This window comes from Ctenopharyngodon idella, chromosome 19, assembly GCF_019924925.1.
Source record: "Ctenopharyngodon idella isolate HZGC_01 chromosome 19, HZGC01, whole genome shotgun sequence".
NCBI classification, from domain to species: Eukaryota; Metazoa; Chordata; class Actinopteri; order Cypriniformes; family Xenocyprididae; genus Ctenopharyngodon; species Ctenopharyngodon idella.
Window position 1 is genome coordinate 14223482 of NC_067238.1, and position 20424 is coordinate 14243905.

A 20424-nucleotide genomic window follows, 5' to 3' on the forward strand; every position below is an offset into this window, starting at 1 on the left:
AACTGCAGACTTTCAGCTTTAATTTGAGGGTATTTACATCCAAATCAGGTGAACAGTGTAGGAATTACAATAGTTTGTATATGTGCCTCCCACTTTTTAAGGGACCAAAAGCAATGGGACAATTGGCTGCTCAGCTGTTCCATGGCCAGGTGTGTGTTATTCCCTGATTATTACATTTACAAGGAGCAAATAAAAGGTTCAGAGTTCATTTCTGTAGCGTCGACCAGATGGCAACAGTTCAAAAAGGGAGTGTGCTGGATGTCCATGTTCACAACAAGTTTCAATATAAAAGTCTTTGCGACTGAGTGACTCGCTCATAAAGACAATCTTTGCCGCCATCTAATGGCGTAATAAATGTAACTTTTGTTGCTGTTCACGGTCAGGGACTATTTTTTTTCAGCGGAAGGAAGCCTTTTAATGATTTTACTTCATGAAAGTTGCATTGATACATATTTTTTGGCTTTAATATTTGTATTGTGTGGTAACCGTTTTATAAAAGCAATAAGCCCCCCGCTTATGAACTCACTGTAAACCACGGCTTTTTGGGGCTTATTGCTTTATTCTATGCATACAAAAAAACTATACATAAAAATATAAACATAATTGTAGGAGCCAAACGTAATTTTTAACCACTAGATGGCGGTTTGGACTGGGAGGAGTTATATGATATTTAAACTTCTCATGATTGCGATAAGATTTCTTGCTGCGCGGGATTAAAGTTTGAATGAAAGGCGGATTGCGGTCGGTAACTATATGTACTTTAGGCGGGAGCGGGCGGTCTGACAATAACCCGGTCGCTCCCGAGATGCTTTGACATCAGCGCATCTGTGCCTGAACTTGAAGTGAACAAAACTTTCTGCAGTGGTGGCGTTCAAACAGTAACCAGTTCCCATGTCCTGAGAAACCTGGCAAGATATGTTCTTTGCATTAGAGGTCTGCGCGAGTGCACCTTCAGAGCACATTCAACCTTTGTGATCGGATTTTGGAGGAGAGACGTTCTGAAACGGTCGCCAGTCAGCGTCATCATGTTCTTGCGTGGATGTTAAAGAATATTTCATTTTGCAGTATAGCTTGAAGCCAACAGTTTTCGTTTATAATTTTGGCTTAGCCTATAGTTTTGAGGGACATGTTGTAGGCTATTTAATTTAACCTATTTTTCTCTGTGATATTTAGCCTATTATTCTTTGTGACATTTTTCTCTGACATTTTTAAGGGTGTTGACAGCATCATAGACAAATAACAAATACAAATCTTGTATATGCAACATTTTATATTTGTTATCCCCAATCACTCTTTCTTTAGGGGAAGTTTAAACGCGAGATTCTGGAAACGATCTTTAGCGGGAAGAAAATCACTATATGCGGATAGCGGGTGAACACAGAGTGAATTTTAGGCGGGAGCGGGACGAAAAAAACAGTCCCGCGCAGACTAGGTAGGGGGAAACATACGGTTGCGGGAATATACGGTTCTTACCGTATCACACAGACGTAGCCATGAACTCATGTGCTTTATTGTAAGCTGCAGTTTCTTTTATTAAATTAACACAAAAGCAAGAAACGGATCTCTGCGTGGACAATGGTTTTATTTCCAACGTACGAGTTAAGAACATCTTATCACCTGTTCCTGGGCTTATAGGAAAGCCACTACAATAATGGGTTAGTAATTGACATTAACCAAGATTACATGCTGCTAGTGATCATTAGTAGTTTACATTAAGTGTAGCAAAGGAATGCGATATTTTATATTATATCGCAAATACATTAAGCATTCCCCCCCGGAACGCGATCGTGAATGGACCTTGTTTTCAGCAGTGAAGAAAAGACGGAACATCGGAAATGGCGAGCCTGAAGGTAGGCCTACATTTGTCGAAATGAAAAGCAAAGCGGACCGGGACCTCTGTGCTTTCACATATCACGAAGAAAACGAAGGAGGTGGAGGTGGTCTGAGTACGGTTCGCTTTTAGGTCCTTTTAGGGGGGTTTGAGATCGCTTGGTTTGTTCACATATACACGCTGAGCCGCTCTGAGAGCGTTTGGAGGGTACAAACGAACTAGGTGTGAAAACACCCTAACGCTGCATTCACACTGGGCTTCGGCGTTAACGCTTCTCGTTTACTTTGAATGGGTGACGTCACGCGTTGCCGGACTGAATTGTGGGTTCCGTTGCGTCGCTTGAAGTTGAAGATTTCTCATGCTAAACATGGCCAAAGTTTCAAAACACGAGTTGGACTATGATGGAGTATTTCTGTGCCAAATACACTCCTTCCGGATTCGGATAAGTTTCGTAAAGTTTTTTTCGAGTATGGCCCTGTATTATGTAATAAAGGGCGGAATTCCTTGTATGGGCACTTCTCCCTGATAAAGCCCCGGGTATACTTCACTTTCCGCGCCCGGACGCATCTCGTGCGCAGTCGCGTCCGCGAGTCCTTCAAAGTATACTAAACCACGGATGCGCGCGGATGACCGAGTTCGACACATGCGCAGTACAATTTTTTCTATACTCTTTACCAGACATCGTGTCATCAACGGGACATTAGCTGGGCAGGATCAGAGAAGAAAAATAGTGCATACACCATTGCAACATAGTTCAGAAGATACACCAAGAGAACAAGAAACAAAAACAATGGAGAAGGCATGCTTCTGAGTTTACTCATCTTGTTTTTGACAGTTTTTACAGTCTCTTCTTCAACGACTACACATTGTGCTCAGTACTATGCGTATTGCCACCTAGTGGACTCTTCTGTCCTGAGCCCGCCCATCAACGTGCTTCGTTCGGGTTACAGAAGCCAAGAGATTTTTCAACAATGTCACCAAAGAAGTGTGTTTTTGGTTGTGAGGGAAAGATACCCTTTTTCAGCTTCCCAAAGAACCCAGAATTAAGGGAACAGTGGATGCAGTTTGTTTTTCCAGGGCAGCAACGGAGTTGTGCACGTATGTTTGTTTGTTCACGGAATTTCGGTGATGAATGTTTTGTAAACAAGTCCCAGTTTGACGCTGGATTTGCAGATCGTGGTCGGCATGGGCGGATTGGCCATCTGGCAAGTGCAGGTTACTTTTGATAAACAAAGTCTCAAATTTTGTAATTTTTAAAGAAATTTAAACAATAAATACGGTTTTGTGGCTCTTTAATGTGTCTTGATGGATTGCTGTAGCACCTCAGTTCAAGCAGCCCATGACACTACACACCATTATGATTGGTTAGATCGCCTGTCAATCAAACTCCCTGCGAAGGGTCAATTGGACATTTAGTCAAAATCAAGCACGTCATCAGAGAGAGCGCAACACATGCAAATTGTCAGTAAAAGTTAGATAATGGACCGTAAAAAAAAGGAAAGACGGTGTAGAAAAGGTTCGAGAAATCAAAAAAAGGGCTCTTGAGTCCGACGCTGCCAAATGCCAAAAATCAGCAGTAGTGCCGTAAAGGTAAGAAAAAACAGAAAATACAGCTAGCTCAAGTCCTTTTCATGCAATTCACGCTACTTCTGCCAGTTAGCTCCAGTGTTTTTTGTTTGTTTGTTTTACAGTAGCCTACATTTGTATTAAACCGTTAAGCTTAGCGTACAACCACCGTATATTTTGAAATGTCATTGCTTCGTGATAGTCGGTTACAAGTGTTCACTAGCTAGCCTGTTACTAAATTACATGACTGAAATATCAGCAGATAAGGTGGGATTTAGAGTGCTGTAGGCTACTTGCAATATAGTCTCTAACACGTCAAAAACTTGTAGCAACCCAGGTGAAAGAAAGTACACTTAATATACAAAAAAATCTTCTTTAGTACTTCTTAAGATAATCTTAAGAACATCTGTACTCAACTGTGCTATTTTGAGACAGCATGTATATGAACTAAAATGTGCTTATAACATACTCTGTATTAAAATGTATTTAGTTACCATTTGTAGCACACTTATGGGTTCCCACGGGTCCTTGAAATCCTTGAAAATTTGTGAATCTGAAAAAAAAAAAAAAAATTCAAGGCCCTGGAAAGTTTTTGAAAATAAACATACATAGATACAGGTCCTTGAAAGTGCTTGAATTTATTTTGTGCAAGAAGTTTTCTGGGAAATAATCCAGATTATTCCCTCCGGTCCGCTAATGTGTTATTTTGCCAACACTTTGTGGCCTGTGCATACTAGCTTGCTTGATTTACGTTAGTTACGCGCATTTACGCGTTAAGTGTTTCCCACGTGAGGTACTTTGTGTTGTACGTTGCCACGATGTTCACGCACGCACGAAACTACTACGATGGTACCTCAACGTTTCACAGATGTAAACCCATGAGGCAAGAAAAACTTAAAAACATATTCACATATCTTAAAACTTCTGGTTACATGAGTCTAAGCTCTTTTCAATAATATCCATGCAAAAGTTAATATCAGATCATTTTAGAATACAGTATAGGATGTACCTAATATTCTTCAGTTTTATGCAAAACAGAAATATGACAAATAGAATATTAGATCTCTGTCATATGGCCAAAAAAAAAGCATAGTTGTGTTAGACACATGAAAACTGTAACAATGTATCTTACAAGGTAACACGATGTAACCTTGCTCTCACTTGAAATGTGTCCCCACATTAATTCCTTGAATTTGAGGGTATTGGACCTGGAAAGTCCTTGAAAGGTCCTGGAATTTGAAGTTAACCAAGGTGTGGGAACCCTGATTCATGTGTCTCAAAATAGTTAAGTTGAGTGTACACACAACTCACAGTTAAGTGTGGGTGTGGTGTGGTCTGGCTGAATTTTTGTTCCCACACCTTGGCAATGAGTAAAATTGCATCAAATAGTGTAAGTGTAATTCACAGAATTCCTAAAAAATGTTATCACCTAAAACTTAGACTTTTTTGTCACATCTGTAACGCATGTACATTTCAGTCATCTAAAATATAAAAAGATTGTATAGACTGACATTTTTCTAATGTCTGGACTCCTTTAGTAAGGGATTATGAATATATAAACACATGGTTCAATATGATGGTATTAAATGCATTCTCTGAGAATTTATATTTCAAGTTTTGACTGCAAATGTCATCCATAATGCTGGAATTGCCCTTTGCATATAAAAAGTCGAGTAGGTCAGTGTCACTGTAATGTCCGTATAAAACTTTTGTGTCCATCACATTCATGGGCACGTTGCATTTATTCATAAACTTACAAATGAGGAACATCAGAGCAACGTCTGAAAATCAACAATATCCATATAGCATAAAATGCCAGGTGTGGTAAAAACTAGATTAGAGGTGAAATGCAGAAAAGCATTCTTATTAAATAAAAGTAGGCTAATATGTTCCTTTGTTTAGGCTTTCCTCCTGAGACCCAGCAATGGAGTTTTTTCCACTGTAGAGGACACTACATTTTAGCAAATTTCTTTGAGACCATATAAGCCACAGTTTTTATTCTGGATGTCTTGTAAAGAGCACATAAAGGGCTTTTCGGAGATACCAAATATTGGGGGCTTCACCATAACTCCCTCTCCTTGGTCTTTAAATATGACCAACATTGACTGAATGACATTCAACACTGTTATGGGAATATAATATTTTGTAATTATAATTTAAATATGACTAATTTTCATATTGTTTTTCATAAATTAACATCTCAAGATAATAGATTATCTTTACTAAATAGATTTAGTATGGGTTTGAAATCAGAATATGACTTTTGGTTATAAAACATGCATCAGTTTCATACATGTCCACTGTAGAGGACATGAGGACTTACTGCATGCTTATCAGGCATTTTAGGGAGACATAATAATTGAACTAATTGAATTATCTATCAATAGTTCTACAAAATATGTGATAGCTATAAAAATAAGAGTAATAACGTGGCAATATTTTCATAATGCTACTTTTTTCATTGCATGTTGCCCAAAGAACACATTAATATGTAAATTAGAATGAATGAATAGATGGGAAAACTCATTTTTGGCCACGTTTATACATATTTGTAAAGTTACATAGTATATCAAATCATTCTCTAATATCTTTCATGGTTGAGACTCTTTGTACAAATCTTTGTGGTTCAGGTGAAAGTTTCCTGGAGCTGTTGAATACCGAAAAACCTGAAATTTTAAACGCCTATTAAATGCAGGCACTAGTATGCATACAAAATGCAAAATATAAACATTTTCTAAACATCTTTTTCCAACATTATTTTCATATCTGTTTTACATAGTTACTTTGTTAAATAGTTACTTTGTTTATCGTACAGGCTGAAAAAAAAAAAAAAAAAAGCCAGCTTTATTTATATTAAATTTACATTTATTTTGCCTTACAACAGAAAAAGGCAAGTACAATAACAGGGTTGGAAAAGTCATCAATCCCCTGATTTAATACTTCGTAGAGCTACCTTTTGCTTTGATTACAGTCATTAATCTTTTTGAGTATGTCTGTACTAGCTTTGCACACCTAGACTGGTGTGCAAAGTATTACATCAGGGAATTGATGACTTGTCCAACCCTGTTTTTCTAGTTTTTCTAGTCTCATAATAGTCAATATACCTGAATCATTTACATAAAACAAATTTTCTTGACTTCCTTGAGTTCCTGACAGCTATTGCAGAATTTTTTTTTTCATCTAATCACAGGAAAGGGAGATTTGTAATCGGTCACCGTTTCTTCAGTTTACTATTGGGCCTTATCTGGTTCATTTTGAAAGTTTTTTTTAAAAATAATTTTTAGTTTAATGCAGGTGATACGGAACGAACAATTGTTCACACATACTGTAGGTTGAAAAAATTCTTAACTCAGCCTCCCCTTGTACACCTTGTTTTACACTTTTATTTATATCCTACACTAATATGGTTTTGCTAGCTCTTGGGCTATAAAGACCTGCAGTCGGTTTCACAAACTTCCTTAAGATAGGAAAAACCTTAGTCAGGCATTCGTCTTTTAATTGTTCTGAATAGTTCATGATTTTTGTTCTATTCTTTTGCAACATGTGTGCACTTTTTTTGGAATTTTAGAACACAATCTAATCAAAAGATTCCGATTTCTGTTTTTAACCTAGCCATTATACCCAGGACATTATGATAATAATAATAAATTCAGTTTTAACCTGAGCATTATCCTTTGAACATTATAATAAGAAATTATAACACATTGTTCTAACTCAACATGTTAACACTGAACAGAAGAAGGAAACTAACAGCACCAGCATCAGAACAAAAAGTGCATTTAGGGGCCGTTCACATATCGTGTCTTTTGCGCGCTCAAGTTCATTATTTCAAATGTAGGCAGAAGGCAAGCGCGCTCAAAATAGAAGCGACGCGCTCGCGTTTTCCAGGCGCAGCACCGCACATGGTTCATGTGACAAGAACCAACCGATCGGCCTTTCCATAACAACATCGAAAGCTCAGCTGAACAGCTGATCATAGCTGTACAGGGCGGGTTTTTATTTCTCATCTCCACAAACATCTAGTAGTAGAGCTAATGCAAGGGCTAGAAATCAATTTATCCTTTGCTGAAACTTCCTCGTCGTCGATTGAGACGGAGCGCGACATGTCATATTACTATGAGAACTACGCCCACTGGAGGAAATATAATATATAAAACTGACATTTGGATATTTGACTTAACAGTGTTTACTGCACACGTAGCCTTACTGAGGCATACTGAGTGTCAGGAACCCACAATTTACCCATTCTTCCTCTGAGGCTTCACGTCTTATTGCCTGTATCCACTTTTGTCTCCTTAAAGGCTGGCTTTTTTGGTTCGGTAGCTTATAAAAATTTAGTTCTGGGTTTTTTTTTTTAGCTTGTTTGCTGTACACCTTGTCACACAGCAGGTTTAAGGCATTGTTCTGTTTTTTGTTATAAATCAGAAATGACAAGGGGGCAGCCTCACGCAATACAAAGTCAATGGAGACCGTTGGATTGCCGGTACTCTCCACTGGCATAAGGCGAAACCGGAAGTGTATATGCGTAGCCTACACTCGCTGATCGAAAATCCAAAACGGCGGCTGTGGTTTTGTTTCATTAATGCAGTGTATAGGCTACTTTTTTTCTTGATTTACCCCGAAAGAATGGAAGTGAAATGTGACATGCCCCATATGTGGGGTACATTGTAAAATGACCACACAACAGCTTAAAATGTTATCTGATCTAATCAAAAAAATATACAAGACAAACTAAAATATTTTGTCAATAAAATACAATTATTAACTTTTTCATATAAAATAATGGCATTTTTTAATAATTAAAAATAAACCAATTTTTGCGTGACAACACTCCGCAAAACACAGCATAGTTTAAAACATAATTATTAATAATTTCTGAACATTGACTCGCAGTCTTTATTCACCTTTTTCTCATGGTTTCTCAATAGAACTCATAAGTATAGAACAGAATATGGGGCACATTGTAACGCAATCAGACGTGATTGTGTGGTTAAGAGCCAGCCAGAGCCGTTCAACAGATCTGGCCAGCGCATCTGTTGGATGTTGCCAGTCTCAACCAGATCATTCACATACAGGTGCTGGTCATATAATTAGAATATCATCAAAAAGTTCATTTTTTTATTATAAATTATTTTTAAAAATGAAACTTTCATATATTCTAGATTCCCTACATGTAAAGTAAAACATTTCAAAAGTTTTTTTTTTTTTAAATTTTGATGATTAGAGCGTACAGCTCATGAAAGTCCAAAATCCAGTATTTCAAAATATTAGAATATTTCCTAAGATCAATCAAAAAATGGATTTGCAAAACAGAAAAGTTCAAGTTCTTTAAAGTATGTTCTTTTGTGCACTCAATATTTGATCGGCAGGACATATTACAGCAAATGACTTGCTCCTAGCACAAATTACTGCATCAGTGAAGTGTGGCATGGAAGTGATCAGCCTGTGGCACTGCTGAGGCACTATTGAGCCTTCAGATCATCTGTATATTGTTGGATCGACTGTTTCTCATCTTTCTCTTGAAAATATCCCATAGATTCAGGTCAGGCATATTGGCTGGCCAATAAAGCACAGTAATATCATGGTCAGCAAACCACTTGGAAGTGGTTTTTGCACTGTGGGCAGGTGCTAAAGTCCTGCTGGAAAAGGAAATCAGCATCTCCACAAAGCTTGTCAGCAGATGGAAGCATAAAGTGCTCCAAAATCTCCTGGAAGATGGCTGCATTGACTTTGCACTTGATAAAACACAATGGACCAACACCAGCAGACGTCACGGCCCCCCCAAATCATTATTGACTTCAGAAACTTCACACTAGACTTCAAGCAGCTTGGATTCTGTGCCTCTCCAGTCTTCCTTCAGACTCTGGGACCATGATTTCAACATGAAATGCAAAATTTTCTTTTATCTGAAAAGAAGACTTTTGACCACTGTTCACTGTCCAGTTCTTTTTCTCCTTAGCTCAGGTAAGATGCTTCTGACGTTGTCTCTGGTTCAGAAGTGGCTTGGTAGTCCTTTTCCTGAAGATGTCTGAGTGTGGTGACTCTTGATGCGCTGACTCCGGCTTCATACTACTCATTGTGAAGCTCACCCAAGTGTTTGAATCGGCTTTACTTGACAGTATTCTCAAGCTTGCGGTCATCCCTGTTGCTTGTGCACCTTTGCCTACCCAATTTCTTCCTTCCAGTCAACTTTGCATTTAATATGCTTTGATACATCACTCTGTAAACAGCCACCCCATTCAGTAATGACCTTCTGTGACTTACTCTCTTTGTGGAGGGTGTCAATGATTGTCTCCTGGACCATTGCCAAGTCAGCAGTCTTCCCCATTAGTGTGGTTTCAAAGAACAAAAGATACCCGGAATTTATACTGTAGGGATGGTCATTTAATGAAACTCAAATGTAAATATTCTAATATTTTGAGATACTGGATTTTGGACTTTCATTAGCTGTACGCTCTAATCAACAAATTAAAAAAAAAAACCTTTTGAAATGTTTTACTTTACATGTAGGGAATCTAGAATATATGAAAGTTTCATTTTTTAAAATAATTTACAATAAAAAAATGAACTTTTTTACGATATTCTAATTATATGACCAGCACCTGTATTTCAGGATTTTTTTAAAATCAAGTCTTTCCTTGAAGACACAGAAACTTAAAGAACTGGTAAAACCTGTGTTGCGTCCTAATACATCAAAGTCTTCTCGAGACAAATGATACAGACATTGTTTGATCATGATTTTCCTCAGCTTTATTTCAACAGGTGTGGACAGGCTTTAGTTAAGCATGAAATGATGACAATGACAATCCTCTCTCTCTCTCTCTCAGTGTGAGTAAGCTATGCTCCTCTATAGACATGTACACTGACCTCTGCTGGCAGACAGTATTAAATACAATTATTAGTCTCAGAAAACATCCTCAACCATATTCAGTGATGAGGATTTACCATTAAGTAACGATTAGTCCACGATTTCATTTGGAACCTATGGTTGCCTGAAATTATTTACTATATTACAAGCTTTTTACAACTTAAAAATAGATTAATATCTATCACTACCATATCTCCCTACGTTCTTGTAAATACACAAATTTTAAATTTATTTCTTTATTTCTTTAAAAAAAATAATCCTGTACCGTCACATTAATCAGCAAATGTAAGGCAGAACAACACAGAGGGGCAAAAAAGTTCATAATCGTCCATCTAATCTACACTCAATTTATGAGATGTTAGTTCTTCTGCAGAACTGAAATGTTGTCTATTCTCTGGAGAATAAACATAAACAGGAAGATCTAACAATGACACTGAATAAACTCCAAATATGGATAAACTGGGATGTCGTCATTAGTGCCGGCCTTGAAAGCGTCTTGACTCTGCACGTTTGGCTAAGCTTGTATAATTAGTTGAACATGACTGGTATGAAATAACTAGCTACCACATTTTTGCAGCAATACTATTTAGTATAAGACCACCGTTCCAGAACCCTTAGTTATGGTCCTGTCATCCAAACAGCAGATGCACTGTTAAAAAACAGAAGAAAATGAAGCAATACATAGAGCAATTTTGCAGCTTTACATGCAAATACACCCAACGTTTATATTGGAGGTCTGTCCGAAAAAGCAGCATGCATTGAACTTAATCAAGTTCCGTAACGGTTAAAATGCTTGCGATTTTCGCTCAAAGGCAGTCTTTGACGCAAAACCAGTCCGTAGGCAGCTTGTGGACAAGTTTAGTTTTCAACCAGGTCACGAACATAAAGTGGCATAGCTGTGCCGTCCTGTAACCGGAAAATTACAGGGAAGCCAGGATTCACAATGCAGGTGAAAAATGTGAGGTGTATTGCTGGACGACAACTTTAAACCTGAAATAAAAACTTGTGGTTCATCTTCAGAACAAACTATGAAAACTACCGCTTCCCAAAGGAGGATGTGTTTTACAACTGAAGGAGCCATGCTGATTTATTAATGGCAGAGCATCCGTTGGCACTTTTGGACCTGTTAGAACTCTCGTTCACAAACTTACCGGAAGGTAATGAAGTCCAACAAACCCCCTGAGAGAACTTAAAGGTAATGGCTGTTCCCTGAAAAGGGGCAAGACCAGGACAAAAGACAAAAATGAACAAACATCTAAAGCAGTTTTTACAGTTCAGTTCAGACTCAGACGCGCTCAGCTACGTGACTCACGTTATTCACAGTGCATAACATTGGGTAGCGGCTAAGAGGAAAAAAAAAAAAAAAAAAGAACAAAACATTTAACATGACATGGTAGTTAAGACATTTTCCAGGGACGTGCTTTCGCTTCCCATCTCAAGTGCTACGCATTACCTACATACAGGCTCGGACGCCATTACACCTCTGCTAGCTATCAGTGCACATCAAACCAAATGTGCAGTGCTACCTAGGTACTTGAAATGTCAAGGGAAAAATAAAGTTGGTCATTATTGATGGTGGAATGCAAAACTTTCCTGCATCTCACACTTTTCTGAGTGAAGACGACCCTCTGCGCAGGACAAAAGTGATGCGATGGAGCTTGCTTGAATGTAGAGGAATGTTATCCGATGGGGGAATGGATGTTAATAAGGTGCAAGCTTTGTGTCTTTAGATGTGCATGTGAGATTGTCTGTTTATGAGCGTATGGGTCCGTATGAAGAACCCTTGTCGCCGATGCAGCCCGAGCGACTGGTCACAGTGTTTACCTCCCAACAGGTGGCAAAGGAGGGGCTCCTCTCATTACTGCCAAACAAACAGAGAAACGTATGAGTCCATGCTCAGAGCATAAAATCACTATCTTCCCTGTAGACTAGTTCATAGCCATCAGGCAAATGCATTCAGTAAACTCATGCTAAAGACCAGGGCTCGACATTAAGCCTTGTCTTGCTTGTCCTTTGGACAAGTAAATCGGTCATTCACTTGTCTGACATGAGGGTGAGTAATTAAAGGGTTAGTTCACCCAAAAATGAAAATTATGTCATTAATTACTCACCCTCATGTCGTTCTTCGTTCATCTTCAGAACACAATTTAAGATATTTTTGATGAAATCCGATGGCTCAGTGAGGCCTGCATTGCCAGCAAGATAATTACCACTTTCAGATGCCCAGAAAGCTACTAAAGACGTATTTAAAACAGTTCATGCGACTACAGTGGTTCAACCTTAATGTTATGAAGTGATGAATACTTTTTTGCATGCCAAAAAAACAAAATAACGACTTTAACAATATCTAGTGATGGGCGATTTCAAAACACTGCTTCATGAAGCTTCGAAGCTTTACAAATCTTTTGTTTCGAATCAGTGGTTCGTGATTTCAGTAAACAAGGCTTCGTTTACAAAAGATTTGTAAAGCTTCATGAAGCAGTGTTTTGAATTCGCCCATCACTAGATATTGTTGGAAAGTCGTTATTTTGGTGCATAAAAAGTATTCTCGTCACTTCATAACATTAAGGTTGAACCACTGTAGTCACATGAACTGTTTTAAATATGTTTTTAGTAGCTTTCTGGGCATCTGAAAGTGTTAATTATCTTGCTGGCAATGGAGGCCTCACTGAGCCATCGGATTTTAATCAAAAATATCTTAATTTGTGTTCTGAAGATGAACGAAGGTCTTACGGGTGTGGAACCACGTGAGGGTGAGTAATAAATTACAGAATTTTCATTTTAGAGTGAACTAACCCTTTAAGGACTGTTTAACATGAGTAGGAGACCACAAACAATTAGCTCAAAACGCTAAATCATTCAGTAACAAAACACCACTGAGTGTTGCTTTGAGAATGCAATAGTTTTGCTTTGATCTTTGTTTGGAACTATTTTTACTGGTGAAATAGAACAAAATCAGTCAATATTGTATCTAAAATGTAAGTAACTTAATATTAACTACTTGTTTATTGAACTATAAAATCAATGTAACATTTGCAATCGTGATAATTTCTGGCAAGAATGCTTCCCTAGTTATTTTTTGTCATTGAAGATTTAATAAGGCTACTTATCCGGTCAGGCAAGTAAAATTCTCTTTCACTTGCCCCTTCAAAAAAACCACTTGTCCCAGACAAGCATTAATGTCGAGCCCTGTATAAACCTACTGAAGATGAAAAGCATGCGGCAGGTCTGGTGCATCTACACAAACTTGTTTTTACACAAGCTCATGAAAGCACACAAGATCAGAGGCTTTATTCTCACTGTGGCATTCATTACATTTATTTGTTGAAGCTTGTGTGGTTCAGAAACAAACTGTTAGATCTAACTGTTCATTTCCTGAGACTTACCTCTGTTAGCTTTGCTCGGGTATATCTTAGTGAAGTTTCTATATTCTTCTGGAGGAGGGAAGTCATCCAGAGGATGAAAAGAATACTTGGACTCGAAATCATCTGTTGGAAGAGACAAAAGAAAATCAAAGGATATTCAGAGAAGACCAACTAAGAGGGATCAGACTCTTAGCAAGTATCACTTTACTTTTGATATTTTAAATAATGTGCAATAGCACTCAAATGTTTGGGGTCAGTAAGAATTTTTTTTTAAAGAAATTCAAGGTTTTATTCAGCAAGGACACATTAAATTGATAAAAAGTTACAGTAAAGACATTTATTATGTAACAAGAGATTTGTATTTCAAATAAATGCTTTTCTTTTGATTCATCACGGTTTCTACAAAAATATTAAACAGAACAGCTGTTATTAACATTGATAAGAAATGTTTCTTGAGCACAAATATCATCATATTAGAATGACTTCTGAAGCATCATGTGACACTGAAGACTGGAGTAATGATGCTGAAAATTCAGCTTTACCATGACAGCAGTAAATTTCATTTAAATTTTAAAACATTTTTAAAACATTTAAAACAATTTTAAAACATTTAAATAGAAAACAGTTATTTTATAAACTTATGCAGCCTTGGTGAGCGTAAGATGATACTTTCAAAAACATTTTAAAAATCTTACCAACCCCAAAATTTTGAAAGGTAGTGTAGGTCATGTCATATTTATTTTTTTAAATAGAGTAAATTGTATTTAACTGCAGCAGAAATGTGACAAAGCTTTTCCGATAAAACCTTTAAAACATTTAACAAACAATTCAGCTGGCTCAATTATGTTGATCTCGATTGTACATCTGCCTTCAAATATTTTCTCATTTTTATTTAACTTTGTTTGAACAAAACCAACTGCATTAAAGGCCATGACACACCAAGCCGACGGTCAGCCGTCATTGAGCAACTGTCGGGCTAGTTTTCGCAGTGTGAGCTCACATCGGCTGTAGTTCGCCCGGTTCAGCATGTTGAATCAGCGTTGGTGAGAGAGATCGCTCTGATTGGCCGTTTATTCTCAGTGCACGAGAATAAAAGCCTAAGCAAAAGTGAAAGTCAGTACGGCACAGACAGAGGACTGTCCTAATTTTACGTCAACTTACCTGAGCATTCCAATGTGCAAATATTTTCATAACATCAATCTACAGCATGATTGATATTCAAAATGGTAAGCAAGCGCTGCTTTGTTTATAGTTTGTATATCTATAGTCCAGACTACTGATATAGACCTGCTGATACAGACAGATATTTCCTAACACGGAGGTGCAGATCGCACATGCTATTTGACAGTCACCTGTAGTCTTTGCAGTGTGTTCAAGTGCAGATTTTGGTGCAGACGCAGCCGGAGCGAGGCGACAACACTGTCAGCTTTCATCGCCGCTAGTTCTTTGATGTCAGTTTGGTGTGTCACTGCCTTAATGAATAAATGTAAATGACATACTTTTTTTTTTTTTTTCATTACGTGATGTTCATGTGATGCTAAAGTATTTGTGTAAGTTCCTCTGGATAAAAGTGTCTGTTAAATGCCTAAAATATAAATATAAGTGCTAAAATTTGGCAACAACATCTATACTCATTTAGATACAGTTTCAAAGTTGCATGACAAACCACTGGATTACATTATGGATGATTTTATAAAGTGACCACATGCCTGATAATGCCACTAGCATCATCATACACTGAATATGAGATTATTCAGTAACAGCTGTTCAGCAACTGTGGATACCTGTGAGTTACCTTTTTTAATATGAAAACCTGAATATTTTTAGCTTCTTAACAGGTATAACACAAAGTGTGGATGTTTTTATGTAGTATCTGTGGCACAATACCAGGGCTCAAAAATAAAAATGGGCCATAGTGTGAGTTTCAGAGCACATGATGGAACCATCACTTGCCCTATGAGACCAGTGCACCGCTAGATTAAATTTGGAGAGAACATCATCCTCTCTAGATGAACAATCACAAAGGATGTTGAAATGATCATGTGAAGGTGGGTGAGACTGCAGGTGTGGGTTGAGAGTGAGCTTGAAGGACTCACCTACAAAGGAACGGGAAATGGAAGTGTGTCCATTGCGGATAGGCGGGGGAGGGGGAGGGGGTCCAGCTGGTGTGCGGGAGGGGGGAGGAGGGGGCTTGCCTCGGCTCGGGACATCTGAGGTGGTACCATGAGTCCTGTATGGTGGTGGCGGCGGTGGCGGCGCATCCCGGCCATTCCGTGATGGCTGCCCAGGAACTGGAGGGGCTAATAAAGGAAGTCATGTTGAAAAACGATCAATACTCAAATAATTCAAAATTATAGTTCTCATGTACATTACTCCAACTCTTCTAAAGCCATTCTATAGCTCTGTGTGGTTTAATGATGTCAAATCTTGGGTCAAACTTGGTGTCAACTTTTGTGAAGTTGTGTGAATAATACCAGCTTAAATTTCAGCCTATTTCTCACTCAAATCATGATGTCATATATCACATGACTTGAAAGGCTTGGAATAAAGTGTATGCATCATATGGACTACATCATCTTTTATAATGTCCTATGAAGAAGATGTGGTCATAATGAGCTATATGGAAAAGCGATATGGAAAAAAGCAGCTTCAAAATTCCAGATATTCTTGAAAGTAGATTTAGTAGTAAATAATAGTAAATAATGAAAAAGTGATAATTCTGTGTGAACATCACACACACCTTTAGAAATATAACTAGAAATAACTTTAGAAATATATTTAGATATACACTACTGTTCAAAAGTTTGGGGTCATTAAGTTTTGGGTTTTTTTGACAGAAATTAATACTTTTATTCAGCAAAGATGCATTAAATGGATCATAAGTGATAATAAAGACATTTATAATAATAGTTACAAAATATTTCTATTTCAAATAAATGCTGTTTTTTCTATTCATCAAAGTATCATGAAAAAATATATCTCATGGTTTCCACAAAATTAAGCCGTTTTCAACATCTATCTTGAGCACCAAATCAGCATATTAGAATGATTTCTGAAGGACACTGAAGGCTGGAGTAATGCTGCTGAAAATTCATTTTTGCCATCACAGAAATAATTTACATTTTAAAATACATTTAATTAGAAAACAGCTATTTTAAATTGTAATAATATTTCATAATATTACTGTTTTACTGTGCTTTAAACATGAAAGACTTTAAAAGCAATACAAAATCTTACAGACCCCAAACTTTTAAAAGGTTTCACCACCAAATCAATTAATTCAGCAAATTAGGACTTTCTCTCAGCAACTATTTTCTCTGGAACCACCTTATTTCAGAGTCTAGACCTCACCTGCTCCTCGTCCCGGGGGCTCTCGTGCTGGAGGAGGGGGTCTGGCAGCCTGAGGGGTGGGTGACGGTGGTGGAGGCGGCGCATGCCCACGTGTCGGCGTGTGTCCACCTGCTGAAGGCTTCTTGCTGAGCGAGTTGTGTCTCTGGGGCAGTTCAGGGGCAGCCTCATTCACAGGACTGGAGGGCCCATTGGAAACCACAGACTGCTGACGGTATGGGGGCGGCGGCGGGGCCAGGGAGGAAGAGGAGGATGAAGACGAGCGGCTGCTCACGGGTGACGGAGGAGGTTTCACTGGGGGAGGTGGTGCGTTTTCACGCACCGGTGCTGGAGAGGGTCCTCTCTGACCTGGAGTCGGTGGAAGTGGCTTTTCTCGATTGTACGAGGCTGCTGTGGCCTTCTGCTGTGGGGCAGGAGGAGCGTTTCCACGCCGAGACATTGGGGGTGGAGGAGGTGGAGCAGAAGAGCTGTGCTTCATGCCTGTAGAGGGGCTGCTGCCTCCACCAGGGGAACGAGAGAGATCAGGCAGGGACGGTCTCTGGGAACGGCCAGACTCTGTAGGAGAGGCCTGTTGAGAGGGACTGTCGGGGTCATCATGACTGCCAGGTGGGCGTGGGGCAGCAGAACGAGTGCTAGAAGGGTGCAATGCAGACCTGCCTGCAGAACCATCTGCAACACAGCACAACTGATTCAAGTAGGGCACTTCAAAATGTCTTAAAATCTGTAGCTTGAACGATATGAATTGTAAAGCCCAAAGTATACGTCACTTTTTACGCCTACGCAAGGGTCAGCATACAGTGTGCGTGATGCGAATTTCGTCATCAGAGGAGTTTGCGCATACTGTATGCGCACCGCCAGATTTTTGGTTAAACCACTGGAGTCACATGGACTTTTTAACAATGCCTTTGCTACATTTCTGGGCCTTGAAAGGTGCAATAACGTTGCTGCCTATGGGTGGTTCAGATACCTCTCGGATTTCATCAAAAATATCTTAATTTGTGTTCGGAAGATGAACGAAGGTCTTACGGGCGTGGAACGACATGAGGGTGAGTAATTAATGACAGAAATTTCATTTTTGGGTGAACTAACCTTTTAAGTGGGGCTGGAATGACGCATCGACATAATTACGCACTGAATATGTTCATCTCTAATCCCCTGTCATGTTTCACACAACACAAAACTCTAGAGCAGATGCTAATGGCTAGTATGGCAGCGCCGCTTAATACGGTGCGTTCATACAGCATTTTGTTTTTTTAAGAGCTTGAGAACCCCATTCTCAACCCCATTTCCCAGCTTAATACGAGCCTGCATGTTTTCAGGACTCACAACAGCATTCAGTGACAGTATGAAGCGGCACTCCCATACTAGCCATTAGCATCTGCTCTAGAGTTTTGTTTTGTGTGAAACATGACAGGGGATTAGGCATGAACGATTACGTCGACATGTCATTCCATTCCTAATCGTAAGTGATTTAAAGATCCTTCGAATTCTCCTTTTGTGCACCAACAGCACATGGCACACAACAAAGGGTGTGAAAACCATTTCAATTTCTGGGTGAACTATTCCTTTAAATAGACCAAAAACAAACATTTTTAATAAATCAACACACCTCCTACAGGTCGCAATTTTGGGACACCACCCTGAAACAGCCCTCCCACTGGCTGGACCGGTGCAGAAGACCCTCCACCGCTGGAAACGCCTCCGCTGCTTCCTTTCGGCTCTGAAAAAACACAAAATGATGTACCACAATGAAAGCTTACACTACTGTTCATCTTACCAACCCCAAACTTTTGAACGGTAGTGTAAGTGGTTCACCCAAAAATGAGAACCAACATCTTGAGTATATCACAGACTTTTCAATTTGGGGTGGACTGTACATTTAGGTAAATGCATTGACTGTTGAAGTTTAATGTGTGCATTAACAAAAATTTGAAAGATAAAAGCCTATCAATATGTTGGCCTCTCAAAGTCAAGCTATTCTCAGCTGTTTTTCCACTTACTCTCAATCATCGGTGCACTCCTGTCATTGACAACGCCAACTTTCTTCAACTTGGCCCCTTTGCAGATATCAGAGAGCAATGCACCTCGGCCCTTCGCTTCATCTCGGTTCAGTTTAGGAGGGGTTGTGTTTGCCTGTGGAAAAAGTGTTTTTCATTTTCGTGAGGTATACCAAGGGTGCACAGAGGCTGGTGAAATTTGTGATGTGCTCGCTGTGATTATTTTTTGCATTTTGGTTTTGCACTCCCCAGTAAAGCTACCACCCATTTAGAGAGTACTTACCTGGCTAAGAGTGGGGGGAGGAGGGGGTCCACCTGGAGGTGGAGGGGGAGGAATGGGCATCTTGGATCTGTGTCCGGTGTTTGCAGCTGAGTGTGTGTGACACTTAAAACGTCATCAAGACAGTTACCTAATGAAACAGAAAATAAGTAATGTGTGTGTGTGTGTGTATATATACACACTACCGCATACCTAAACCTTTAAACAGTAGAGTATATAAAATACATAACACATAAAGCAATGAACAGGCAAATTCAAACTCAAAATCTGTCATGTTTTTTCTACACTTTTGCATAATGAATATTTTACATACTTTTTAAACTAGTTACGTTGACATTCAGAAATCTGAGATTCATAAGTATGTTTACATTCATAACTGCTGGAAAGTGGCACATATTCATTGTCCAGGTTTATTCGTCAGATAAACAACCCAGATGTTTATCATTACAGAATGTCCATATTCTGCTCCATTTAATCATAAACGTCTTATTTAACAGGTATACAAGTTGACAAACACACACTGGAGCTCAGGTAATATCTGACAGCTGGCTTCACCTTACCGGATTCATATCAGCATTTCTTTTAATACAAGTCTGTAGTTTTAAGAAAAAAACTGTATAAACTACACTTATTATTACTGTAAAAAGATACATTTATATGGGATCTCTGCAATTCTGATGCCCACGACGGCTAGAACAAAGTTAGCAGTTTATTGTGCAATAAAAATGATATGTACACAACACGGCCTGCAGTCTACGGCCAATTAACCCGTATGCTCTTTTCTGTTAATTTTGTTGACTAGGAAATCATTAAATATAAATCTTCAAATGACATTTAAATGCATGTCTCCTGTTTTATTTGCATATTTATTTGATTGTGAATTAGCTTAAGTTTAGCCTTAGCTTAGCTTGGCCTCGCGCTTGGCAGGTGCGTCCGTCACGTCAAGACGTTTCCGACGGTGCATGAAGAAAATGTTCCGTTGGTCGAAACTGATTTAATGTGTTTATGTGATAAAGCAATACAATGTTTATGCCTACTTTTTTCCGCAGTGTCCGATGTTTTCGCAAGCCGGGTTTCCCTCATACATGATGTCGCGCGTCAATCGCCTTGATTTGCTCCTCCGTTTAGAACGGAAATTACGTCACTGACTGTACGTCTTCATGTGAATC

The 20424-nt window shown here is 38.8% G+C and overlaps 1 protein-coding gene across 1 annotated transcript; it reads right to left on the bottom strand.

The window, feature by feature from the left end:
- Positions 1-10121: 10121 nt before the first annotated feature.
- wipf2b (WAS/WASL interacting protein family, member 2b) lies at positions 10122-20424 on the bottom strand. The gene is made up of 8 exons (XM_051873275.1): positions 20293-20424; positions 19259-19385; positions 18979-19111; positions 18588-18698; positions 16982-17647; positions 15727-15930; positions 13652-13753; positions 10122-12126 (listed from the first exon to the last, which is right to left on the bottom strand). Exons 2-8 carry the CDS (start codon positions 19316-19318, stop codon positions 12086-12088), a joined length of 1317 nt encoding a protein of 438 aa, XP_051729235.1. The 5' UTR covers positions 19319-19385; positions 20293-20424; the 3' UTR covers positions 10122-12085.